At 46.0% G+C, this 19063-nt stretch overlaps 2 protein-coding genes across 3 annotated transcripts in view; one reads left to right on the top strand and one right to left on the bottom strand.

The window, feature by feature from the left end:
- The window catches only part of ARL6IP6 (ARF like GTPase 6 interacting protein 6), a 44156-nt gene that overhangs the window by 22514 nt on the left and 2579 nt on the right, over positions 1 to 19063 (bottom strand). The window lies entirely within an intron of this gene.
- On the top strand, positions 10523 to 18653 carry ERVFC1 (endogenous retrovirus group FC1 Env polyprotein). The gene is made up of 2 exons (XM_082840747.1): positions 10523 to 11089; positions 15718 to 18653. The coding sequence occupies exon 2, from the start codon at positions 16366 to 16368 to the stop codon at positions 18103 to 18105; it is 1740 nt and encodes a 579-aa protein (XP_082696873.1). The 5' UTR covers positions 10523 to 11089; positions 15718 to 16365; the 3' UTR covers positions 18106 to 18653.

Here is a 19063-nt window from a genome sequence, read left to right as displayed (position 1 = left end):
CAGAGGAAGGAAGGTTAAGACGACTACAGTAGAGAATGGCTTACGAATTATCAGATTTACTGGTTGCACAAAATGCACAACCAAAGATAGCTTTATTTTAGCAAGAAGCAGGAAAGAAATATGTGCATTGGACCGTCTGTAAACCATTTGAAGCTCAGTAACAGACTGAGCTGCTAAAAGATAAACTCAGAGGAATGAAGTATTAAAACACCAAGCCAAACAAAAAACTATAGCAAAGTATTTTTGAAAGATGAACCTAATTTTTTTTTCCTGGAAGACCCCTTCCCTTACCCCCTTTTAAAAAGATAATGGACGTTGTGTTCACTGCCCCAGAAGAAGGATGTGGCAAAGAAAGGAAAAACAGCTCAGTACCTCTTTGGTTTTCATGTTGCAAAATAATTAAGGGAACTAGTAGGATAGATAGAAGCAGGAGGAGGGTAGATAAAGGCAAAACGTCCTGAATAGATAGCAAGGATAATCAATTGACTGGGGTGTAGAAAAAACATTTGTGTAGAACAGGGAGAGAAAGTGACGGTTTTATCTACAGGTGAGAAAGATTCCCCCATTTTGAAGAGTGTTATGTGTGTGTGTTTGCACCTGTGTGTGTATATGGGGAGTTGGTAGTGCTGCTGGGGCTTCCTGGTGGAGCCATCAACCCACACAACACCAGAGAGGAATTGGAGTGGTGTACAGTATCCTGGCAGATGGACCCAGAGCCAAGCTTGCAGATGCCTCTAAGATGGGGCATAGAAACAGCAGATGGTCATGTGCCTGGAAGGTGCTACACCTGAAAGGCCATCCTGACCAGAATGCAAAATGTTTCAGCAGTAACTCATTTGAGCAAACGTCTTGAGGACTAGATTGCACTCCTATCCCAATATCCTTGCACAGATTCTAGAACCTTGCCCAACCTGTGACTGAGTAGAGAGAACCTTAGTAAAGACTGAGGTGCAACCTTCCTGCCAACCCAGAGACTATATGTTTGGGGACTGCTGTGGAATGATGGAAACTTCTCAGTATCTAAAAACGTGAGAAAGACACAAAATAACCCAAAATAACAAAATGTGAGGCTCCCTAAAGCCCATCAAATTTTTTCACATAGGTGCTTTAACAGAACACCTGCCAAATTTAGTACAAAAATATTCTTGAGTTTTCAGAAATGACTACTATTCCATGATCTAAGTGCTTGCCTTACTTTGGACATTTTAGTTATTTTATATTCATTTTGAATTAATCAACAGTTATATCCCTAATAAAACTCAGGTCACAAGGACAGGGCTAAAAAAGTACATTGCAATATTGTGGTCTAGAAGTGCTTATGCTTCTGAAATTACTCAATTCATGTATGAACAAGCAGAAAAGCCACAGAAGTTGGCAATTTGCAACTAAATTTTTAACGAGGCCCTACCTTCAGAATCCTGAAGCTACAAATTTGATAACTTATGTTTTGTAAACCCATTTTACCAAGTGTTAACATAATTTTTAAAAGGTACCTAAAAATGAAGCTAGTCTCCCTTCCCCAGTTTACCAACTCCATTACTGAAAGCAATCATTTAAGAGTTTATTGTTCACCTTTTGTAAATTTATAGGTAATGTAGATAGTCATGTACAAGAATGGGGCCAGTTATATACAAGAATGTATATTATGTATATATTTTCTCAGTTTATTTTCCGCAAATGAGATTCTCAGCAGAAAAACTGTCCTGACCTTTTTCACACAACAGTTTTGGAGACCTTTCATATCACTACACATAGCCACAATTCCACTGCATATTTTTAAATTAATTAATTAATTAATTTTGGCTGTGTTGGGTCTTTGTTGCTGCGTGCATCTTTTCTCTAGTTGAGGCGAGCAGGGGCTGCTCTTCATTGCAGTGCACAGGCTTCTCATTGTGGTGGCTTCTCTTTGTTGTGGAGCACGGGATCTAGGCGCACGGGCTTCAGTAGTTGTGGCACAGGGGCTCAGCAGTTGTGGCTCGTGGGCTCTAGAGTACAGGCTCAGTAGTTGTGGCACATGGGCTTCATTGCTCCACGGCATGTGGGATCTTCCCAGACCAGGGCTCGAATGTGTGTCCCCTGCACTGGCAGGTGGATTCTTAACCACTGTGCCACCAGGGAAGTCCCCATTGAATATTTTTATTATTCCACTTTTTCACTATTAAAAACAATACTGCAAGTAACATTATTATACTTAACTATAGTTACACAAGAATATCTGTAACAAATTTCTGAAGAAAGAACTGCTGTGTCAAACGATATAGGTCTTTTAAATAAACACACATCCTTCTTTCTTCTCTACAGTTCAATTTTCATCAGTTGATGATATGATGGGAATTTATCTCTTCCATCCTCTTGGACTCAATATTTTCACTTAAAGCAAACATAAGGGTAGGTGGGAGGGACTTCCCTGGTGGTGCAGTGGTTAAGAATCCACCTGCCAATGCAGGGACACAGGTTCGAGCCCTGGTGCAGGAAGATCCCACATGCTGCGGAGCAACTAAGCCCGTGTGCCACAACTATTGAGCCTGTGCTCTACAGCTCACGAGCCACAACTACTGAAGCCCATGCACCTATAGCCCACGTTCCACAACAAGAGAAGCCGCTGCAATGAGAAGCCCACGCACCACAACGAAGAGTAGTCCCCGCTTGCTGCAACTAGAGAAAGCCCACGTGCAGCAAGGAAGACCCAATGCAGCCAAAAATAAATAAATTTATTTTTTAAAAAAAGGGTACGTGGGAAACTCCTATTCTAATCCCTTTACTGGAGTTGTATATTCACTTATCTAATTGGGGAGATCATTTTTCAAAATATATGATTTTTGTTTCAAAGTGTAGTTACTTTTCTAAAAATATGGTAGCAGCTTTGTGTATTTCTATAAAAGCTTCTAGCAAAGAAAGATTATGATATGTTCTAAATATTTTAATGTTATTTAGCAGTTTCAGGCTTACAGTGATGAGATGACTTTTAGAAGTTTTATGAAGTCAGAGATGTGGAAGGTGGTCAGCACATGTTACACGTAAGCAGAAAAAAACAGAAAAACAAAACCCTCCCATATTCCCATACTGGGAAAGGTTTCTTATTAAAACAGTGTTAAACAATCAATTACACATTCTTCATAAGATGTATTCCTGCCATAAATAAACAATGGGACGAAATGTGACAGCACATTGCTAATTTCAAGGACTGTTTTACAGTTTGACATTTGAAATGTTTAAACAAAGCAGTATACTATGAAATACAATAATAATAAATAAAAAATAATAAATAAATATAAATAAAAAATAAAATAAAAAAATAATAAATAAATAAAAAATGAGGTAGATCTATATATACTGATACAGAATGAACTTCAAGATACTTTAATAAAGGTACAGCATATGCATGATTCCAACTGTTTTTTCTACAACACTGACAAAACCACGTATTTTAAATTATCATATATATTCATATTTCTATATACCATATATAGAAAAAGACCTGAAAATATACACAAGTATATTGTATACTTGTATATTGTGTACAAGTAGATTAGTGGTAACCTTTGTTTAATTGTCGGAATTTTTTTTGTAGTGAGACTATATTATAACTTACATAACTAACTTATAAAATTAAAAATGAAAATTAAATAGGTCATTTTATGAGTTGTAAAAGCTATAACCAGCTGGCTACTAATAAAAGTTTCGACGTACCCATGCATAAAACTAATCAACAACTTCTAAAAATTTTATCTAAGCAAATTTTTGCAACTTTATCATAAAGCTAGACAGCCTTGGATCTTCAAACTTATTATTTCCAAGTACAGGAGCAGAGGAAAGGGATCTTCCTCCCCTACCAGTGCCACCTGAACACACAGTTGGCGTACAGCAGCTACACTGATAAAGGTCCCTACCCAACTGCCTGTCCACCTGCCACTCAGCTTGTAGCAATTCCACTCCCCTTCCTACTAAAAAGGGTAAAGAGTAGAAGGGGACATTCTGACTGGACCTGGTGAAACTTGAAAACTAAGTAACATCTGTAGTTTCCAACCATGTTAAATCATCATATCCACATGGGAAACTTTAAACTTTTTTATTACGGACAATTTCAAACATACACAAAAGTAGAAAGAAGAGTACAATGAAACCCCATATATCCATCACTCACCTTGCAACAATTAACTCATGGCAAATCTTGTTAAACCTGTATTTTCCCCTGAAGCCTGTAATTTTCAGTATACTAGGAAAAATAGTTATCACTATCATCTTGTTCCAATATACCTTTTCCCTTATTTTTTTAAAATAAATAAATTTATTTTAAAAAAGACAATTGTATCCTAAGTAGTCATTTGTTAAATGTCAAATCAGTCACGCAGAATAGACATCAAGTACTATTCAAAAAAGGGCAAGAAAACTGGGGTTACAACTCATCAGGAAATTCTTCACGACTAAGCATGGTTTAAGAAAAAGTATAGACTCTGCATCAGACTCTGGGGCCAGAATTCCAACTTTGACATTTACTCCCTCCATGAATTTGGGTAAGTACTTTAACTTCTCCAAGCCTCCTGCAGAATGGGAATAATGATACCTACTTTGAAAGGTAAGTAGAAAGGATTAAATGAGGTTATGTATGTAAAGTATCTGGGAGAATACCTGGTTCATGGCAGATGTTCAACAAAGAGTAGCTGTTATTGGTATAAAGGAAGAATAACTTCAGCTGGCCTTTGAAGGATGGCGGGGGTGGGGGAGGGAAGGTAGGCACAGCGTGACCAAGGCCTGGAGGTGGAAATATCTATGTTGGGTTTTGCAGTAAATAGTCTGGCAAAGAGGGTGAGAGTGGGAGGCACGATAGCAAAGTGGGCACATTTAAGAGGGTGCAGCCTTGAATGCATGGCTAAGGAGGCTAGCATTTATTCTTTTTTTTAAATCAATCAGTTATTTAATTAATTAGGCTGTGTTGGGTCTTCGTTGCCGCACGCGGCCTTTCTCTAGGGCTACTCTTCATTGCAGTGCACGGGCTTCTCTTGTTGCAGAGCACGGGCTCTAGGCGTGCGGGCTTCAGCAGTTGCAGTGCATGGGCTCAGTAGTTGTAGCTTGCGGGCTCCAGAGCACAGGCTCAGTAGTTGTGGCGCACAGGCTTAGTTGCTCCACAGCATGTGGGATCTTCCTGGACCAGGGCTCGAACCCCTGTCCCCAACTGCATTGACAGGCAGATTCTTAACCACTGTGCCACCAGGGAAGTCCTCTAGCATTTATTCTTGTTGGCTAAGAAGACAGTGAACGTGGAGCAGTCCTAGACACAACCTAGGTTAGAACCGAGTGCAGACAAGCCCAGCAAGAGCTACAGTCCTCACTGCTCTAAAGAGCTGTGTTCTCCACCAGGTGCTTCTCACACTGCTCTATGCCTCAGCTGAGGTGAACTGATGTGGCCTTGGACTGGAGAGCAGCCTGTCCAGTAAGCTGTGACTTATGATTAAAAAATTTGTCAGCAAAACTGAGCTGTGCTAATCCAGATTCTTCTTTTCGGAACAAGAACAAGACAGCAGCTGCTAGAGCTGAGCAGAAAGGTCTTGAGGCAGACCTGGGGCTGCGGTGTCTGCTTGGGACCACAGGTACCCTGAGGCTAGGAGGATGCCGGGTGATAGAGAGTGAGGAACCTGACATGGATGGATGGTTGGTCAAAACACACAAAGGACCTGCCAAAGGTAGATCCTAGAAAGAGCAGTCCTCGCACCCCTGGCCTCTGCAGCATCCTCCAGCATCGTGCCCAGCCCAGGACTTTCTCCTGGCCACTGGCCGCCCGCGGCAAGCCTCGTTGGGGCATGCTGCATAGAGACGTGTCCTCCGACGTGCAGTGCAAGGCGCTGGATAAGATGTTCCAGAAGCAGAAGTACATCAACAAGCCCAACCGCAAGAAGCTGGCGGCCAAGCTGGGCTTGAAAGACTCACGGGTGAGGACAGTCTCCCCAAAGGCCCTCCCCGCACGCATTGTACAAATGGGAAGGTTCTCTGAAACCGCTTAGGTCCCACTGTACAGAGGAGGTAAGGTCTAGAGAGGGAGTAAGTGCACGAGCCAGCTTCGTGGAGGCTTCTCGCGATCTATTTTGCCTTATTTTTAATCATTTAATGAACAATTTACAAAAGAATAAAAAGCCTGAAAAAACTGTTAGAAATTTTAATAAGATATAGTAAACCCAAATTTTTATTCTGAGTTTCCCTGATTTAAAAACAAACACACACACTATAAATGGGCATTTCCTCTAAGTGCAAATAACTGCTTACTATCTTCATGCATGTATCTGGAACATAACCATCCTGTAAATACTGATTTTAGACTTCAGATACATCTCTAATTGGTTATAGCTTATTATTAGTTTTGCTTTTTCTTTATGCACTTGCATCATCAAAATACAATGCTTGAAGGAATTTTTAAAATCTTTCATGGCTTATAAGACATGGAAGCCAACCATCTTTGCTCCATAATTTGTATAACATTTTCACTTTTAGATTTATAAACAATTTGAATACTCAATGATTTTTTTCCATTCCTTTCCAGTCACCTTCCATTAGCATTTCTCTACTTACAAACAGTATCAAATAAATTAGCATGCACAGATTCATAAAAGATGAAGACTGTTATACATTCTTTTAGCAAAAGGGGATGGTTCTTGTTTTTGCCTGAAGTCCTTTCTGTTGAATGAATAACTGGATGAGAATACTATAGTTTTCTGAAAAGAATCAGATAGTAAAATATCTTCAGCTTCACTTGCCATCAGGTTTCTTTCACAACTACTCAACTCTGCCGTTGTAGCATGAAAGCAGCCATAGTCAATATATAAAACAAGAGGCAAGGCTATGCTACGATAAAACTTAATGTACAAAAACAGGTAGCAGATCAGATTTGGCCCAGGGGCCACAGTTTGCTGACCTCTGCTCTGGAGGATTCCATCATGTTATTCTTTTTAGCATAGTTGAGAATAATTGATGAGTAGTATTAGATGATTCCTAAAATAATGAAATAGCAAAATGTTTCCAGATACAGGAAAATAAGGTCATTAAAATCTTATAATGTATCTTAGGTTTATAAAAGGGGCCAATACACCAATATGGTAATTTCAAGATCAAATATGCTTTATTCTATAGAAAAAAATATAGCTCAATTTTCTCTTTATTTTCTGGAAGGTCCCCTAAGACAAAGTAAATGACATGAAATAACAATTCTTACAAATAGAACTGCTCAAGAAAATTTAAAAATGAAGACTGGGTCCAATGGACCCTGATGGCATACTGAGCATGCAGCCAATTAAGTGACTTTAACTTTGATTCAGGAGATAAGGATAGGGTCTGAAATTTTATAAATGCAAAAAAAGAAAATCTTCAGGTTTTTGTTTGTTTGTTGTTGTTGATACGCCTGGGGGATGGGAACTACTAGACCAGTGGTTCTTGTAAACTAGCAGCATCAGCATAACCTAGAAACTTATTAGGAATGCAAATTTCTGGGCTCTACCCCATACCTGAATCAGAAACTCTGGACCCAGTGCAGCCCAGTAAAATGAGTTTTAACAAGTTTTCCAGGTGATTCTGATGCTAGCTAAAGTCTGGCTTTGTTAGCCTCAGAAACATTCCTCCTGATCACCAAAGTTGGGCCAGGCAGTATCACACTAACAATAACAAACCAATTTCTTGAGATTTAGAGGTCCTAATGTCTGTTTCGCATTACTGCTTTTACGTGTTAAGAGGAGATTTGCAATGATTTCATGACTAATAATTTAGCTGCACACTGATAATTCTTGCTAATAACCTGTACTGCTTCTGCCTTGCTACCATGCCTAAACTATCTCATGGTTTAGAAGGGAATATTTTATACTGATGGATGCAGGATAGTTGGGAATACCAGGTGAAACAACACGTTTCTGGCATACTGTAAAAGTTCAACAGTGTTGTTAATTGTTGAACGTGTTATTCACACTTCCATAAACTTGTGCTTTCTTTTTAAACAAAGTTTTTCTCTTTGGGAGTTACAGTCATTCATTATAAAGACTAAAAAGTATTTAAAAAAACTATTATTCCAAAACCCATTTTGGTTGTATCCTTCTAGTCTTTTGGGGCTTTTGTTTTTCTCTTCTTTTTTGCCTTGGTTCTTTTACTGATATGAGTAAGCAATTACACAATTTTACAAAGACTGTAGGATAGGATAACATATTTGTAATCCTAGGAATAGGATAACATAACAAATTTTTAAATTAAATATTAGAGTTACTCCACCCAGCTGCAGATAGCACTGTATCATTTCCTTAATAGACTGTGGGCTCAAATTACAAGGTTCGTACATTCCCTAAAAAGCTCAAGTTCATGGTTTCAATCATCTTTCACTGCAAGGAAGAAACTGAGTGAGTTGCTCCCAACTTGTGCCTTTCTAAGAGAATGGGTCATTTTGCAACACACACTTTCTCTTGGAAATTTTTACCATATTTCTAATGTTCTGTATCATGAAATTATGATGGTAAAGTCTCACTTATCACTCTGCAGAAGAAAAGTAATAAATCATCAACTCTTTAAATGAGCTGGCTTCATCTTTGATTGAACTCAGTATATGTCAGTCATCTCTGTAAATGTGGAGAAGCCTGGAAACATCTCAGGCATAAAACAGGCAGTAAATGGGCAGCTAAAAAATAAGAATAGCCCTTGACACTGCAAGATGCTAGGAATCTGCTCCTAGCCACAAAAGGGACTTAAAGGTAACTATTAAGCAGTAGGTGTTAAGAAATGACAGGCACCAAAGATCAAGTTTAAAAGCTTTTTAGACATTGAAGAAACTCCATCAAATCTGATTACAATTTCTGTATGACGCTATTTACAATGTTTATAAAAGTACTAGGCCTACATTTAACTTGATAACAATATTCTCAGATTAAGTACTTTCTGCTAAAGGCAATTCCTTCTATTTTTCTTATGTACTTATTTCAAGTTTGCCTCAAGTAAAAGGTCATTTTATCATACTTTATATTGACTAGGAAAAAACGCGAAAATTGGAAATAGGGCTGTGTGAAATGTGGTAAAATTTGGGAAAATGTGACAGATACAAAAGCCAATGTGCAAAAAAGAAACAACTCAATGTCTTATATGATTAGTGCAATCCACTTGGCCGGAAAATAACTTCAAGGAGGAATGAGTGGAATGTGATTTTAACTAAATAATCAGAAGTTTTATTTTATTAATTTCCCTGAAAAACAGGCTTACAGTAGTGGATGGTTTGCAGGATAATTATAAAAGGAAAGCCCTAAGAACTCTGCAGTGTGACTCTAATGCCACCCAGGGAAGATTTGGGGAGATGAGTTCTAAAATCAGCTGATAGTATTACTCACACCTCCCTGGCTGGGCTACCTCACTAGTGAAGATGAACACTGTGACAGCCTAATCCTGTTAGCCATTAGGATCAATTAACTCTCCAAAGGCACTTATACAATGCTCATCACGAACCCTTTTTGAAAAACTATAAACAGGTCTTCCCATGAATATTTCTTTCAGAGAAACAAGGATGACAAGAGAATAGCAGTGTCTCAGGTCCTTAAGTTTCTTAACAGGCATTTAGGCTTATATATTGTTTCCTGTTAGCCTGTTAGTCCTTAGTCAACTCTCAAGAACTTTTAACTACTTTTGAATACATTTTTAAAAACTGTGATTCTGGCCCTGCAAAAGTATTTCTCAAACTGTGGTTTATCAGAACTTGTAAAAAAATGAGGATTCTTAGGTCCTACCCTGGGACTGAAACAAAGTCTAGAGATGATTTTTAAAAGAAAGTCTGGTGATTCTTACACATACCAAAATGAGAATCACCGCTATAATCTGTTCTTACTGAGCTATGCCAACATTGGACTAGGATTAAACTGCAATAAAAAATATTTGTAGTGTGCAAAATTTTTATCAGTCTGTCTAGAAAGAAAACTGTTTCATGGAGAGTAGTTACTGGGCTCACATTTGTTTCTAAAAACCAACCCACTTTCAAACAAGAATTGAGGCAGTGTATGCATTAAAATTTAAACATTAGTCACTGAAATATAAAGATAACAACATGTATAGACAGTACTATGATTAAAGAAAGGTAATACACAATCAACATTACATTTAGCTGTGAGGTTCCTAGTAGACAAGACAAAATAAATACAATGAAATACAACAGTAAAAAAAAAATCAGTATCATCTGATAAAAGGCTGCATTCTGATTTTTCTGAATGGATGACTTCAACAAGAATGTTTATTACAGATTCTGGATTCATGTGAAAACTTTTACATCAATTGTAAAAACGTAAGGATACAATTTTATAAGCATTTCCTCAGCTGTAATTTGGTAATCTTGCCAACTATTAAATAGCAAGTTAGAATTCATGTCTAGTTCTTAAGATTCAGTTTCTACTGCAGCAAGAGTTGACAGATCAATAAATGCTGTGAAAAGCCTTAAAATCTTGGTTGTTTTTTAGAGATGAAACAGTTTAACAACACACACTGACAAAATGGGTAACTAAAAAGTACGTGTTTTTGGAAGGCCAGCAGGTCCGGGGAAGGGCCCAGGGAGCCAGACGGAACCCCCACCAAGGTGGTTGATGGAGCCGACCCACAAGTGGCATCAGCCCGGGACTTTCCACCTGCCCAGGAAACAGACCCGGGACTTTCCACTTGGCCCCGGCTTTCGCGCTCCCCGAGGGGCGAAACCAACGGCTCTATGGCTTTCCCGCTCCCCGATTTCCCGCTCCCCGAGGGGCGGAAACAACGCAACCGGCACCGACATTGCCACAACACCCGAGAGATTACCAAAAAAGGGGCTGCTTCACACAGCAAGCACCTCCCCTGCGTCCACCCCTATAAATTTGGTTCGTGCCTGCACCCGGGCGCGACTTCCCTGGCCCCTTTCTCTCGGACCAATGAACCTCGCCTGGGAGCGTTCCCAAAGAAAGCTTGCTTAAGTTCTCCTCCGTTTCTTGGTGCCGTTCCTTACATTTGGTGCCGAAACCCGGGAGGGGTACCCAGCCCCACAAATTACCGCGGGGCCACCCCTCACACCCCCTAGGGGACGACCGGGGACCTCTGCTCACCCACCCGATCCGGCAGAAGCGGGGTAAGTCCCTCCTTCGTTCCCCTCGACCCCCGGGGTCCCTACCTACCGGACTCCCTGTCCTTAGCCGCGGCCGCGTCAGGGAGTCCTCCATCCTCCCTCTGAGCCTCGAGCGGTTGTGGAGACGTCCCAACCGCCTGACTGCTCTCCGATCTGCCGTGACCAGAGATTGAGACCAGAGACGTCTCTCTCTTTCTCTGTTCACCCGGGGACAGACCGGAGGTCATGGGGACCTCAGAATCTAAACCAGATCCTAAGACACCCCTGGGGGTGTCTCCTGGCCAACTTTACAAAACTCGGCTTTTCTCAAGACCTCCGCCGCAGGCGGCTCATATTCTATTCCACCGAAGCCTGGCCACAGTACCCTCTAGACAATCAGTCTAAATGACCTCCTGAAGGGACTTTCGATTTCAACATCCTCCGCGATTTAGACAACTACTGCCGCAGGACGGGCAAATGGTCCGAGGTCCCCTATGTCCAGGCCTTCTGGTATTTACGCTCCCGCCCTTCCCTCTGCGTCGATTGTTCCACTTCCCAGATCCTTCTTGCCAAACAGACATCTCCTACATCCAAGCCCCTAAATTCCTTTGACGATGACCCCTCTCCACTAGCCGACCCACCCGAATCTCTCACCTCTCCCCCCTCCAGAGCTCCTCTCCAACCCCCACCCTACCCTGGACCGGCTCCTCTCCCTCCCGCTCACTCCAGCGCCCCCCACCGCTCCCCCCGCACCAGGCAATCTCCCCCTTAGCCCCGCCTTCCCCCGCTTCCTCTCCCTCCGTCGCTCTCCCACCACCACTCTCCTCGCCAGTGAGCTCACACACCCGCTCTCACCACCACGACTCCCAGGACCCAAACCTCTGTCCCATAAGAGAGGTGGCCGGAGCGGAAGGATTAGTTAGAGTTCATGTTCCCTTTTCCCTCCAAGATCTCTCTCAAATATAAAAGCGATTAGGTTCCTTTTTCTGCCGGCTCTTCCCTTTACATCAAAGAATTTCGCTACCTCTCTCAAGCTTACGATCTAACCTGGCACGACATCTTTGTGATCCTATCTTCTACTCTGACCCCCGACGAGAGGGAAAGAATTCAAACTGCTGCCCGAAAACACGCAGATCAGGTCCACCTCACTGATAACTATGCCCGTCGGAGCCACTGCCGTTCCTGGCACCGATCCGGGCTGGAGTTATCAGTACGGCCAAGACGGTCGCCGCAAACGCGATCTAATGATCCAATGCCTCTTGGCTGGTATGCAGGCTGCCTCCCACAAGATTGTCAACTTCGAAAAACTAAGAGAGATAACCCAAGAGCCCAATAAAAATCCGGCCATCTTCCTCAACCGCCTTACAGAGGCCCTAACTCTCTACACCCGCTTGGACCCTGACACCCCCGGAGGCGCAACGGTCTTGGCCACCCACTTTATCACCCAGTCAGCCCCTGATATCAGAAAAAAACTTAAGCGGGCAGAAGACGGCCCCCAGACTCCCATCCGAGACCTGGTAAAAATGGCCTTTAAAGTCTATAACGCCCGTGAGGATTTGGCAGAATCCAGCCGACAGCCTCGGATGCACCAAAATGGCCCTCCAGATCCAAGCCCTCGTAGCCGCCCTGCGGCCGGCCATCTCCCATAGACAACATCCACGGGACCCGCCAAAGGCAACCCCACCAGGGGCCTGCTTTAAGTGTGGAAAAGAGGGACACTGGGCTCGCCAATGTCCCAATCCCCGGCCTCTTCCAAGCCCTGCCCTGGCTGCGGGCTAACAGGCCATTGGAAGAGTGACTGCCCTATGGCCGGCCCTCCCTCAGCGCCTCCACGCGGAGGGCAAACCGACCCAACGGCCCTACCTCTCGAACTCCTGGGATTGGCTGACGATTGACAACACCCGGACTCGAAGACCCCCAACACCCTCGCCGAGCCCAGAGTAACGCTACAGGTAGCGGGTAAGTTCACCTCATTCCTGGTGGACACGGCGGCTACCTATTCGGTCTTGCCTACATATTCCGGGCCAGTTTTTCCTTCCCAGGTCTTGGTTATGGGCATCGACGGTAAGCCATCCTTCCCCTTCCAGACCGGCCCCCTTTCATGTTACATCGAGAGGCTCCCTTTTACTCATTCTTTCTTACTCATACCGTCCTGCCCGGTTCCTCTGCTAGGTCATGATGTTCTCTTCCAATTAGGGGCCTCTCTCCAAGTTGCCAAACTTGACCCTAAGGCCCCCTCCTCTCAACTCCTGCTCCCCCTCCTCGGTCTGGCAGCGGAACCGTCTCCCTCCTCTCTCTCTTCTCCCATCCTCCCCAACCTGATAGACCCCCAGGTCTGGGATACTTCAAAACGCATACTAGCAACCCACCACCCCCCTGTCCTAATCCGTCTTAAAGACATCTCCAAGTTTCCATCCAGGCCCCAATTCCCCATTTCTGAGACTCATCTAAGGGACTTGCGACCTATTATCACCAGACTCTTAGATCAGGGGCTCCTTGTCCCCACAGACTCTCCCTGCAACACCCCTATCCTGCCTGTCCGCAAGGCCTCAGGAGATTACTGCCTGGTCCAGGACCTCCGACTGATCAATGAGGCGATAATTCCCCTCCACCCAGTCGTGCCAAACCCATACACTTTGCTCTCCCATATTTCCCCGTCCACCACCCATTTTACGGTCCTAGATCTCAAAGACGCCTTCTTTTCAATCCCCCTACACCCTGATTCCTATTTCCTTTTTGCTTTCACCTGGACAGATCCGGATACCCAGGCTTCCCGCCAGCTCACCTGGACAGTTCTTCCCCAGGGCTTCCGCGACAGCCCCCACCTCTTTGGCCAGGATCTGGCACGGGACCTCGCTTCCTGCCCTCTCACCCCCAGTATAGTCCTCCAATACGTGGATGACCTCCTCCTCTGTAGCCCATCTCTCAGCCTCTCAGAACAGCATACTGCTGATCTCCTCAATTATCTCGGCTCTCGCGGCTATCGGGTCTCTCCAGCCAAGGCCCAACTGTCTACACCCTCAGTAACCTACCTGGGAATCCACCTTACCCCCACAAAAAAAAGCCTGACAGCCGACCGCACCCAGGCCATCCCCAACCTCCAACCTCCAGACACAGCTGACCAGATTCTCTCCTTTCTGGGCCTAATAGGATTTTTCCGACACTGGATCCCTAACTTTGCTCTTCTTGCTAAACCCCTATATTTAGCTGCTAAAGAAACCCCCCAAGGACCCCTTACCTCTCCCTCCACTGTTCGAAAGGCCTTTCTCACCCTCAGAGACACTCTGATATCCTTCCCTCCCCTGTCTCTGCCTAACCCAGACCGTCCTTTCCACCTCTTTGTAGATGAACGGGTCGAAATAGCTACTGGACTCTCTGCCCAACCCGTAGGGCCTTCCTATCGCCCCGTGGCCTACCTCTCCAAATAACTTGACCCAACCATTCGGGGATGGCAACCACGCCTCCGAGCTTTGGCAGCAGCAGCCGAGCTGACCAAACAAACACTCAAACTGACCCTGGCCCACCCGCTGACTGTATTTTCCTCTCACCGACTGGCCGACCTCCTCGGCCATAAGTCTCTCTCTCTCTCGGGCCCCTCTCGCATTCAGGAATTCCACCTGCTGTTCATTGAAAACCCTGCTATCTCCCTTGACCTCTCCCCCCGCCTAAACACGGCCTCCCTCTTGCCCATTTCCGACACGGGGACCTCCCCTTCCCACTCCTGCCCCCAAGTTGTAGTGGCCCTCAGCCTGCCGAGGGAAGGACTCTTTGATACTCCACTGTTAAATCCGGACCGCACCCTCTTTGTAGATGGCAGCTCAATACTCGGCCCTGTCGGACGCCGCTGGGCAGCCTACGCGGTAGTAACCATCTCAACCATTATCGAGGCCAACCGCCTCCCAGAAGGGACAACCTCTCAAAGGGCTGAACTGATCGCACTCACGCGGGCCCTTGACCTCTCTAAGGGCCAAAGGGTCAATATCTATACAGATTCTAAATATGCCTTCCTGATTGCACACAGCCATTCAGCTCTTTGGAGGGAGTGTGAAGTTTTGACCACCAAGGGCTCCCCGGTGGTCAACGCCTCCCTCATCGCAAACTCCTGGATGCCCTCCAACTGCCTGAGGAGGTGGCAATCATCCACTGCAGGGGCCACCAGTCTCCCTCTAACCCAATAGCACAAGGTAACTCAAAGGCCGACTCCGTGGCCCGCAAGCTCACCAAAGGGGCCCCTCCAGCTCTGATCTTGTTCCTCACCTCAATCCGACACGCATATGACCCCCACGAAGAGACAGCACTACTATCCAAAGCGGTCCACAAGGACAACAAAGGATGGATTTTTATGGACAACAAAGTTGCCCTCCCTTCAGCTCAAGCGGCCAGCCTCCTATAAGACATCCACAAGTCCCTACACATTGGCCCAAAGGCAATGTTCCGTTTCCTAGATCCCTTCTTTTATATGCCTGGACTCAGAGATGCCATCTCAAAAACTCACGCGGCTTGCCAGACTTGTGCGTCCATCTCTCCACAAGGAGGCCTACGGCCCCGAATTCCTACTCACCAGATGCGCGGACACCAACCTGGCAAGGACTGGCAGATTGACTTCACCCACATGCCCCGCTGTAAACACTTCCGATATTTCACCTTTTCAGGTTGGATCGAGGCCTTCCCAACGGCCCGAGAAACAGCAGATTCGGTCGCCACCATTCTTCTCCAACATATCGTCCCCCAGTTTGGCCTGCCTATCTCCATCCAGTCGGACGACGGACCCGCCTTCGTCTCTCAGGTGGTTCAGCAGGTATCCGAGGCTCTTCAGATCACCTGGAGACTCCATATCCTTTACCACCCCCAGTCATCCGGTAAGGTTGAACGTGCCAACGGGATCTTGAAGGACCACCTCACCAAGCTGTCCCTTGAGGTCCATATCTCGTGGCCCGATTTGCTCCCTCTTGCCCTTACCCAAATCTGAGCCTCACCTCGGACCCCTACTGGTCTCAGTCCATTCGAACTGCTCTACGGCCGCCCTTTTCTCCTCCATAACCTACCAACCCAAAACCCACCCCTAGCTTCCTACTTCCCCTACCTGTCTCTGCTCCGCCACCTTCTCTGTGAACACACTGACCGCAACCTGCCGACGGTCACTGCCTCTGAAACTTCCCCTCTCCCTCTACAACCTGGCGATAGCATCCTCCTCAAAGAATTACACCCCCAATCTCTCAAGCCACGGTGGACAGGCCCCCATACGGTGATCCTCACCACTCCTACGGCAGCCAAACTCTTGGGACACCCCTCCTGGTACCATGTCTCCCGCCTTAAAATGGCCCCAACTCCAGAGACTTGGACGGCCCAACCGCTGGGTCCCACAAGACTACGGCTTGTCTGTCACCCTGTCTCTCCTCCTGCTGCTCCTCCTGCCACCCAGGACTCACCAGATGTCCCTATGGCGCTTCCATGTCCATGGGACATGGCAAGCTAAAGGTCGGACCCACGCTCGAGTCTTGGGCACGGGGGACTGCCAACCAGATGGGTGCCAGGCCCTGGTGACAGTCCAGATCCCCATCTCTAACATAGAAGGTGTTCCCCTGGGTTGGTCCACCCCCGCTGTCTGCTTCACTTACGATCAGACCAGAGACTACTGTCAATGGTGGGATGAGACCTATGGGGGGTGCCCCTATCACTCATGTAACATCCATGTGGCAAAACTAGATACCAGGAGCTCGCTCCAACAATCCCACCTGCTCACCACAAATGGCAAGGGTCAATTATTCATTAACATCAAAGATCCCTGGGACACAAGATGGGTAAAAGGGGTACAAGGAAAAATCTACCGGTGGGCAACTGATGCCTACCCTGTGGGCTCTATCAGGGTCTTCCGCTCATACGTCAGAGTGATCCCTGAAATTATCCAGCACTCGAGCGAGCAGGCCACCATGGTCCAGGGGACGGAACAGGCCCTAGAACGCCAATTACCCCACCCTGACCATAAGACAGACCCTTTTTCTTGGTTGGTCCTCATCCGCCAAGGGGTGCAAATGCTTAATCACACCGGAATAGGAAATATCTCTGACTGCTTTCTATGTGCCTCACTTGGCCGACCACCATTAACTGCTGTCCCACTCGACCAGCCCTTCACCTCTACCCTCCTTAATTCCTCCCAGAACTTACCTTTTCCCCCTTTAAGAGTCCCCATATTCCTTGATTTAGAAAAAAAGAACCTCACAATTTGCTATGGCAGCCGACCAAACTTAACTAATGATGCACTCCCTTGCAACTCATCCCTCCCTGTAACTACGCCAATGGGGGCCCCACCAGGTCTGTTCTTTTGGTGTAATGGCTCCCTTACAAAAGAGATCAACTCTTCCTCCCCCTTTCCATGTATCCCCGTCACCCTTGTTCCACAGCTCACATTATATGGCGAAGCCGAATTTCTCTCACTTACCACACAACTCTTCGGCCGACAGAAGAGGGCCATTTTTCTCCCTATGGTAGCAGGCATTTCCCTCGCCTCCTCCCTCGTTGCTGCAGGCATCGGGGGAGGAGCCCTGACACACAGTGTCTCAACATCCCGCAACCTAGAAGAGAAACTCCAGCTAGCCATTGAGGCCTCTGCCGCCTCCATCACCTCCCTCCAGCGCCAGATCACCTCAGTAGCCCGAGTTGCCTTCCAAAACCGACGCGCCCTGGACCTTCTGACAGCCGACAAAGGAGGTACCTGCCTCTTCCTACAAGAAGAATGCTGTTACTATATCAACGAGATAGGGGTCGTTGAGGACAATGTGGATGCTCTCCGACGCTTAAAAGAAGACCTCCAACGCAGGCAGCGACAATCCACCTCCCCCATCCCCGACTGGTGGCGGTCCTGGCTGACACCAATCCTAGGTCCCTTAATCCTTATCTGCATCCTATTCATGCTTGTCCCCTGTTTCCTCAGGTTTCTCCGCAATCACATACAAGAAGTATCTCGGGTGGCGGTGAATCAGATGCTACTCCACCCATATACCTTACTACCCACAGAACCCCCCGCTGCCGCCCTCCCCTAATCTCCGGACTGTTGGCCGCCCGACTCCCCTCCAGCGCCCCCATACAGCAGGAAGCAGCCAGAGAACAAACGTCGCCCCATTACACCAAAGAAGTCAGGATGTAAGGCCAGCAGGTCCGGGAAAGGGCCCAGGGAGCCAGACGGAACCCCCACCAAGGTGGTTGATGGAGCCGACCCACAAGTGGCATCAGCCCGGGACTTTCCACCTGCCCAGGAAACAGACCCGGGACTTTCCACTTGGCCCCGGCTTTCGCGCTCCCCGAGGGGCGAAACCAACGGCTCTATGGCTTTCCCGCTCCCCGATTTCCCGCTCCCCGAGGGGCGGAACCAATGGCGGCTCTAAGGCTGATGCAACCGGCACCCGACATTGCCACAACACCCGAGAGATTACCAAAAAAGGGGCTGCTTCACACAGCAAGCACCTCCCCTGCGTCCACCCCTATAAATTTGGTTCGTGCCTGCACCCGGGCGCGACTTCCCTGGCCCCTTTCTCTCGGACCAGTGAACCTCGCCTGGGAGCGTTCCCAAATAAAGCTTGCTTAAGTTCTCCTCCGTTTCTTGGTGCCGTTCCTTACAGTTTTCTCATGCAAGAAGTTGAGACAAGCATAGACAAGTTTTCATGGGACAAGCAAACTACGTTGTTTGTAATCTGAAGATAAAGGTTCCCCTTCTGCAAAATCAGGTGAACTATACCTTGTATCACCATGAGGACTTTAGCCTTGAGGAGGCAGTTTAAATAGGTTAGCTAAGATTGGAGAAGGGAGCAACATGTGGCCTAGGATGGCAACCATTTCCCACCCGCCCCACCCTAATTCAGAGTGGTCAGCCAAAGAAATTACAGCAAACAGGAGCAAAACATGCCAGACAGGTCAAGTTCTGAAGTCTTCATAATCATTTTGGCGCAGAGAGAAATAAAGATAAATAACAACTGAATTTTTCACTACAAACCTGTAAACTGC

The sequence above is a fragment of the Leucopleurus acutus genome (assembly GCF_964270905.1).
Source record: "Leucopleurus acutus genome assembly, chromosome: 6".
In the NCBI taxonomy this organism is placed as follows: domain Eukaryota; kingdom Metazoa; phylum Chordata; class Mammalia; order Artiodactyla; family Delphinidae; genus Leucopleurus; species Leucopleurus acutus.
Note: the sequence above shows the minus strand (reverse complement) of the source record. Positions and strands in the feature narration are given on the sequence as shown.

Excerpts from the sequence above, each read along its gene's own strand:
- ERVFC1 (XM_082840747.1), top strand. The coding sequence starts at position 16,366 with ATGTCTCCCGCCTTAAAATGGCCCCAACTCCAGAGACTTGGACGGCCC.